The 8,017-nt window shown below is 48.4% G+C and overlaps 2 protein-coding genes across 3 annotated transcripts in view; both read right to left on the minus strand.

Moving 5' to 3' along the window:
• The window catches only part of CDC42 (cell division cycle 42), a 30,362-nt gene extending 27,977 nt beyond the window's left edge, over positions 1-2,385 (minus strand). Inside the window, exon 1 of one of the 2 annotated variants that reach the window (XM_031062913.1) lies at positions 2,366-2,381. The gene's annotated coding sequence lies outside the window, so the exon portion shown is untranslated. Of the gene's footprint in view, positions 1-2,365 lie in introns of both variants that reach the window. The other variant, XM_031062914.1, reaches the window with a different exon arrangement.
• Positions 2,386-3,336: 951 nt separating this feature from the next.
• CUNH1orf50 (chromosome unknown C1orf50 homolog) lies at positions 3,337-7,620 on the minus strand. The gene is made up of 4 exons (XM_031062937.1): positions 7,591-7,620; positions 7,151-7,237; positions 4,123-4,254; positions 3,337-3,459 (listed from the first exon to the last, which is right to left on the minus strand). Exons 1-4 carry the CDS (start codon positions 7,618-7,620, stop codon positions 3,337-3,339), a joined length of 372 nt encoding a protein of 123 aa, XP_030918797.1.
• Positions 7,621-8,017: the final 397 nt, after the last annotated feature.

The following is an 8,017-nucleotide window of genomic DNA, read 5'->3' on the forward strand; positions in this document are numbered from 1 at the left end:
AGGGGGCGCGCGCGGGCACGGCCTGCCCCATGTGGGGCTCGCCTGGGCAGCGCCCAAACTCCCTGTAAGTTCTTTTGGTTTGTTTTTTTTGTTTGTTTGTGGTTTTTTTGTGTGGTTTTTTGTTTTGTTGTTGTTGTTTTTGTTGGTTTGGTTTGTTGTTTTGTTTTGCTTGGGTTTGTTTTTTATTTTTGTCTTTTCTCCCTGGACCTGAGGCTGACGTAAGAAGGGCCAAAGACCCACAATTCCTCCTGCTGGGACACTCTTCGTGCCTGACAGATGACACCCCAGAGCAGTGGGCACTTATGGCAGGTTAAATCCCCCTAACCACCCACATCGTTCAGGAATAAGAGGCTAGAAAGAAAATCTCCAAACACAGCTACTTTCAGAAGCAAAGCAAAAATCTGGCCTGAAACAGAAAACCCCAGGCTAATTCAAATTTTAAAAGCTGGGAACAGCTGCAAGTACCAGTGCCAGCAGCCTCAAGTCACCAAACACTGGCTCTGAGAAGCACCTGGAATGGGTCAAACCCTCAGAGCATCTTTGTGTTGGACCTCTTAAATGAGGCCTGGTTCATCTGCATGGCCAAAAACAGAACAAAACCCACTCTGCCCAATGTAATGGTGTCAGAAGCACATCTGTGTCTTCTGCAAATATTGGACATCACTGGGCATTTTGGAAAGAGCCACTGCCTTCCAAATATGCTCATTGCTGCCCTGATCACTCACAAAAGAGCAAAGGAAGAGGAATATTTTCAAAAGAATTTTCAAGATGAAATCATGAATAGGTATCAGTGTCTCACTGTCTCTTCCAGATGAATTTCTATGAAATCCCTGCCCTGTCAAGCACAAAGACACCAGCTGGGTAGAGGCTGAGCCAAGTGGATGAGATCAAGAAGCCGGAGAGACCCTGGAGTCTCCCACAGGGTACCATCTCATCATTCCTCCAGAAATTCATCCTCGCCACAAGCATCACAGAAGGCTCCACCTCAGTCAGGTTCATCCTTGTCTGTGTTCCAGATTATGTGTTGCTTTGGCTTTAGAGCACCTTCCAGTATTTCTGATGATGCCTCAGTTCTTTGGCTTTAATTAGATCCCAACAATGCATAAGCAATATTGGACGAATGGTTCCCCCTTTCCATCAACCACTCTCTGCACCAGCCTCATTCCCCACTTCCCACAGTGCCAAGAACACCGAGCATGACTATGGGCTCATCACCTCCACGTCCTGTCTCTTAAGACCTCCTTTGTCTTTTCATACAAAGCCATAGTGGTTTTGCTTTTTGGGAACAAATCCAAGAGAAAGACTTGACAGGGCCTAGAGAAACTGCAGAACACCAGTGAGCTGTGGGATATGGAGGGCCAGGGGTGTCTGCTGGACACATATGACATCCCCCCAAAGGCTACAGAGGCCCACAGCCACCACCCCCCCAGTCCTCTTGTGCGTGCCACGGTACAGATATTAATGATGGAAACAGATAAGACCAGGGCAGGAATCCCCACTTCTCAGAGGAGCATAAATCAACACACATGAAGATCTGGGGTTGCTATAATTAGCAACACACAAATTCCATGCAGTAATTAACTTTCTCCCTTCCAAGTTAAGATATAATAGTATGCAGTAAAATCAAACTCAAGGCAATGAAACAAGCAGAGAAAAACCCTGTCAAATTTGGCACCTGTAACTTGATAAGGAATTAATTATAGCCTGGTCTAATACTACTACTAATAATAATAAATTGCTGTTAATATGCCCTTATGCTCCAAGTGAGGAAAGATATTGAGAAAAATGTCCCATATTGAATCCAAGGAACAGATTTCTGCCAAACAGAGGCTCTGCCATGGTGGGATGTAGGTGAGCTACTGCACTGGACACAGCTAGAAGAAAATCTGGGACAAAAAAAATCCTGGGCTGCTAGGGAGCTGCCCCAAACCTCCCAATCCTCTGTAACACCAGCAGGAAACAGCTCTTCCCATGAGGAACTGTCACTGCCAGCAGCCTTGAGCATCTCCCAGTGCGTGGGGATGAGGACAGAGGGACGCTAGAGGCGAGGCTGTGTCCTGCAAAGAGGGAATAAACTCCAGCAATGACAAAACACATCGACAGTGCTGGTCCCCAAGGGTCTCGTTTTTGCAGATGCCCTCACAGCTGGGCTCCACCAAGAAGCACCAACTCCATCCATAGCCAGCCCAGACCCCAGGGTCAGAATTCAGCTCCTACAAGTGGACGCCAACCCTCCCATGTTGCCCATGGAGATGGCAAGGCGGTTGTGTACATGTAATGCCTGGAGCAGCATATAAGATCATCTTGTAATGTCAAGAAAGTGAGCAAGTCATGGGAGAATCCAACCAGATTTAATGTTACATACCAGGATCCAATCTGGACATCCTCTCTGTCAATAAATTACAACTTCGGCTCCTCACAGAAAAGCAGGCAAGTTCCTGAAGAAGCCCCGTGTGGCTGAGCAGAGAGAGGATATCTTCTCAGCAGCTCTGATCTTTACTTCTCCTTGGTTTTCCTAGGTGGGAAAAACATGCTGGAAGTGTCCTACCAGCTCCACGTGCCACTAAGTCTTCCTGGCAAAGCTAAAGGTATTTTTGCCACACAGGAAGAACACAGGGCCTGTCTTGGTGGTACATGTGAGATAATGGTTGATTTATTTTACTCTCCCCACTGCTCTGGCATAAAGTCATCCAGTATCCTGCCTCTACCTGGCAGCTCATGCATTCACATCCAAGGGGGAATGCATGAGGATGTGAAACACACATCATCTCAAGAGCACCTGAAGCCTGCATGGCACTTTTGAGAATTCTCTTTCCAGAGAAAAGAGCTTCAGGTCACCCTATGTTCCCAGCTCAGGGATTCAGACCAGCTAGGAGACCAGAAGACTCATCACAACAGACCCTTTGCACAGGCTTTTGACTACTCTTCCCAGGCCACAGAGCTCTTTAAACATGTGGATTTTAATAAGGGGGAAAATCCAGCCCCGAGATCATTACCTGACGCACTCACAGTGAGGTACACCAGAGCCAGGCAGATAGGAGATATTATTTTACAGCATTAGCACATCTACCCCAAGCATTTCTGCTTTTTGCTCCAAGCACTCTTGGAACTGACACCTCCTGGTATAGCTTGGCATAGGTCAGTAAAGTAAATTATTCAATTACTACAAAATCCAGTAAGACTGAATGCAGAATTAGTCTCCTTCAAGCACAAAAACAATCAGCATTTTTGTTTCTTGGTCTCTTTCCACCTCGCCTTTGGCAGCATACAGGCACTGTGTCCCCTCACTCAGGGACTCTGCTCAGGGGGTCCTGTGGGGTCACTTGTGTGACTTGGTCAGGCCCTGGAAGTTGGGTTCCATGCACCATCTCGTCTCTCTATGTCCTCAAATGGAGTCCAGGACATGTCATGCTGGAGCTTATAGGCACCAAGAAATTCATGGGGAGTGGTACCCCATTCCTGGTGGAGAAAAGAGAGATTCCATCAGTGTTCAGTTTCCCTTGGAGCTGGGCTGTGCTGTCCTTAAGCCCTACTACCTTTGAAGCAGCCCCAGCTACACAACCATACCATTTCCTAACCTAAAAATAAGTTCAGCTACCCCAAGTCCAAAATCAGGTTGAGCTCCAGCACTACTGACAGAGGAAGGCTTGTGGGCACAAGATCTCCCTGACCTGCCCCGAAGCCTTCACCCTGCATGTAAGAAAATGGGTAGTCTGGAAGGAGGAGATCTCTAAGACCATCACCTCAGCTGCAGGCAAACTCAGTTCCTGGGCTGAAGTACCTAAGAGACTGTCCTGCCAGGCAGCCACACCAGTCAGTGAAGGCTCAGGGCATGCTGACAGTTCTTTACTTCCAGACAAAGAACCACAGGTACCAAAAGACAAAATTCAGATCCATGCCACAAAGGGTTTCTTGCCATTCTCCATCAAGAGCCAGAGAACTCTGTAAGATGGCTCTGGCTCCAGCAGACTAACCCAGAGCAAGGGCAAACACCAAACCTGAGTAGGGACAAACAAATGCCTCCATCAAGCTGGTGCTTTTGCCTGAGCTTTATATGTTCCCAAGCACCAGAAACACTACTTTTTTCCCCTCCCTGCTTCTTCATGGCCTGTAACCACCCACCTTAGGAGACAGGATGGAAAAATACCGCTGCCCACTCTCCCGCCTGTACATGTAGTAAACGTTTCCTGGCTTCTTCACAAGGTTGCAGGCCACGTGGTTCAGATCAGCATCCCTGTTAGCTTCATCTAAGACCTGGAATAACAAAACATCTTTACACTTGAAATAAAATGGCAACATGCTATTGCCTCGCAGCCATAGCCCAAGACACATCACTTGACCTATGGGTCACAAGGCCTTGATCTCCCTGCCACACAGGAACGAGATGTTTTCCAAAGAGATAAAGTTTTTTACAATTCTTCCTTGTCAGTAGGACTTAAGAGAACCTCTCCACAGAGATGGAGATACCTCTGCATCTCACCCCAGATTCATCTCTATACTTGACGCCACCACATGTTGGGCTTATTCCTCATCTCCACACACAGCTGCTGGACCAGGGCCTTGTCTTGGTTTGAAAAGACAGGTGTCTGCTAAGGAAGGCAGGAGCCTCTCTTGAAATGGAAAACGTAAACCTCCTCCCTCCGAACTGTTATAGTTTTGAAATTAAGGGGGCTCTGAGGCAAAGATACAGGAGTAGGAATAACAGTTCTCTATCAGGAAAAACAAAAAAAAAATTAAAAATGCAGTAATACAAAACAACACTGACAGAGTCAGAAATATGACCTCACACTCTGTTGGTTGGGCTGTTGGTAGCCGTCTGATTAAATAATGGCTGCAGTCCTCCTGCAGTGCCAGCTGTGGTTCTGTTGAAGCAGTGATCCTGTAGAAGGGTGGAGTTTTCCTCTGAAAGTCCAGGGATGATGTAAATGGGCCTAGTATTTCTCTGGGAATCCAGTGGAAAAGAAAGCTGCTCCTCTGGGAATCAAGTGGGAAAAGGCTGACTGTGGTGTTCCAAATATCAGATTATATTCAGGTAGGAATGCTTGGCTCCTCCCCCTGGGTAGAGCATCTCTCAATGGGATGATGACAGAAGATATCTCCCGGGAAGGAGGATGGGTCATGGAAGAGGTAAGGAAAACTGCCCCACCTGGTTTTAACAGGTGGCCCAATTAACAGAAGATAACCGCCCCACCTCTAACAGATGGTAATAGAATACACACCCCCAGCCACAACTTGCATTTGCAACCAAAGACAGGCCTTCCTGCTGTGCCCCGAAAGGGAAGGGGCAGCAAACAAAGGAGAATTCATCTCCCCAGCTCCACCACCTGACTGCTCCAGCTCCACCAGTTAATGATTACATGATGTAATGGCCTCAATGGCAGTGGGCCAGTTGCAGTGACTGGCAAATCCTTCCCTACTCTGGCTCCTGATTTTACTATGAAGAGTGGAAGGCTAGACTGATGAACACAGCCAAGCCCTGCTGTGTACTCCTGGGACCACCCACTCCAGCAAATGCATCCAGATAAACATGAAACCAAGCTTATCACTAAATAGAGAACTCATCTTTCCCAGTACGGAGGCCTGAGAGCTAACCACTAAAACTATCACCCTTTAAGCCGGCAGGAGGCAGAAGCAGGCAAGGAGAAACACTCCTCCTAGGTTAGGATGAGAAGCACCTCACTCCCATAGGCCTTCACAGGCACATGTTAATATCTTAAGTTCTATTGGTTCATACAGCTTCTCCACCCCAGTTCAGCCCCTATACACTATATTTGTATGTTCCCTAGAATGTTCTTCCCTCTCCTGATCCCCATTGGTCTCAGTTTGATTTAGTGTTCTACCCCTGTTACTCTATTGGTTCCCTGTGGGAACTCAGCACATCACTCCAGATGTCCAGAGTTGCCGAAGACCCCTCCGGGGGGCTCAGAGATCTTGGCATGGTGCCCCGAACACCTGGCGGCTTGACTTTGATCCTTCTAGCAAATTGCCAACTTGGTATGGGGATTTGAAAGTCACACGGGTTTGAATGGTGTAATTACAGGGTGTTCACAGGGTGGAAATATAGATTTTAGGATTTTTGGTGTAGGGGTTATGGGGACAAGATGGAGGGATCAGGGCGTGTCTCGTTCTTCTTTCTTCTTCTTCTCCATTTTCTGCTGTGATGTGGGCACTTGGGGATTGGTTTAGAGTAGAAGTGCACTGTCTAACATAGGTGATAGGTATTGGGAATTAAAAGTATATACGATATACATAGCTTGTAGTATAAAAGACGACACCGCCTCAGGGGCGGTGGAGAGTGCTTGTGGCTGCCGTGCTGAGAGGATCTCAGCTGGGCAGAGAGAAAACCTTATAGATAAGATAAAATAAACAACCCGAAGACTGAACATCGAAGAGTCCTGACTCATTCTTCAGAGCATGGGCCACCTCAGAACCACCCCACACATCTCGGGGCAGAGAACAAAGCAGCCGACCCGAGAGCCCATGCTTTCTTTGAACACCTTTAAAGTTTTCACTTGTTCCCATTGGACCTTGACCCTCAGAGCCACCCTGAGGGTCTATTTTTTCACTATATAAAACCCTGTGCTCTCAATAGAAGTTTGTCCTTGTCCTTGGATTCCCTTTCGGACTCAATAGACTGTCCCTGGATTTCCATACAAAGACCTGTCCTTTGCCTCTGTTGTCAGCTATCACAGCGAGCGTGCTCCAGGCCCTGAAAGCGCTAGTCGCTCACAGAGGAATCCATTGAAGTGCACCACTTTACCCCAGGGCCTCAGATCCAGCTAGGGCCATATCGTCACTTCATCAGATCCTTCCAAGAGCACAGTGCACACACAAATCACCAGCACCAAAACCAGAGTCATCTCTTTCTGTCCTGATACCCGTGAGCTGTTTTGGACCACCTGCCCTTGCTCCCCTACTTTATTCATAAAGTCCTTCCTGGTTTGCTGAGGACGCAGGGAAACCACAAAAATCAACCTTCCCCCATCCCCCTTGACACTGGACAATAAACCTCCTTATTTTTCCACTAAATCTTCTCTGCTTAGCTCCTAGCCCCAATTCACATGTAGGCCACAGTCCTTCCCAAATGCCCAGCAGCAGCAGCAGATGTTCATCTCCCAAGGCAATGAGCCTTCTGCCCATCCTTACTCACCTTCCGTGCCTGCTCCTGCAGGTGCCGGATCTGCTCAGCGATGACTGTCAGTTTGCTGCAGGCATTTGCTCGGACAAAGTCATTGGCCTGGGAGAGAAAATTAGGGCAGTTCAGAACAGGAAGAACGACAGCCCTCTGGACTGTGCTGAGCCAGCTCTGGTCAAGCTCAAGGCATCCACAGAGTTATGGGGTGCAGGAGCTGTCCTGGCACCCCTAGGCAGGAGCAAGGACCAGGAGCTGTCTGGATAGGCTGAGGGGCAGTGAGAGGGAACAGCAGGACATACTGGGAGGCAATGGGTTGGACTGGGAGGTAGTGGGCTACACAGGGAGCAGGCAGTAGAACACACACTGAGCTTTTAGGTGAACTGAGAAGCTCCAAGGAACATCACCAGAGATCAGTAGGATGTACTATGAGGCACTGGAGGAATAGTATAACATACTGGAGCGCACTGGGAGAACCAGTAGAGCATATCAGGAAAACCTGGGGAGGACTGAGAGGCAGGATGGACTGAAAATCACTGAAGCAGTCATAGAACATATCAGGGGTGCTAGGATGGACTGGCAGTCTGGTAGTGGGAGGCATCTGTACATGCTGCTGTGAACTATATATAGGGGGACATACTGGGAGGCAGCAGGGCATACTGGAATGGGACTTCAGTGGGATGCTCTGAGTCACTGTGGGGTAGCAAGGCACAGTGGGAAGCACTGAAGTGCAATGAGAGTTTCTGGAGACACCAACAACGTGGAAACTCGGGAAGATACTGGCGGGGCACTGCGACATACGCAGAGGGGACAGTGGGAGATTGTGGGAATCAGCACAGGACACACCAGGAGGCCGCCGGGGCCACCGGAAAGCAGCGGGACGTG

Source organism: Geospiza fortis, unplaced genomic scaffold (genome assembly GCF_000277835.1).
Source record: "Geospiza fortis unplaced genomic scaffold, GeoFor_1.0 scaffold353, whole genome shotgun sequence".
Lineage (NCBI taxonomy): Eukaryota > Metazoa > Chordata > Aves > Passeriformes > Thraupidae > Geospiza > Geospiza fortis.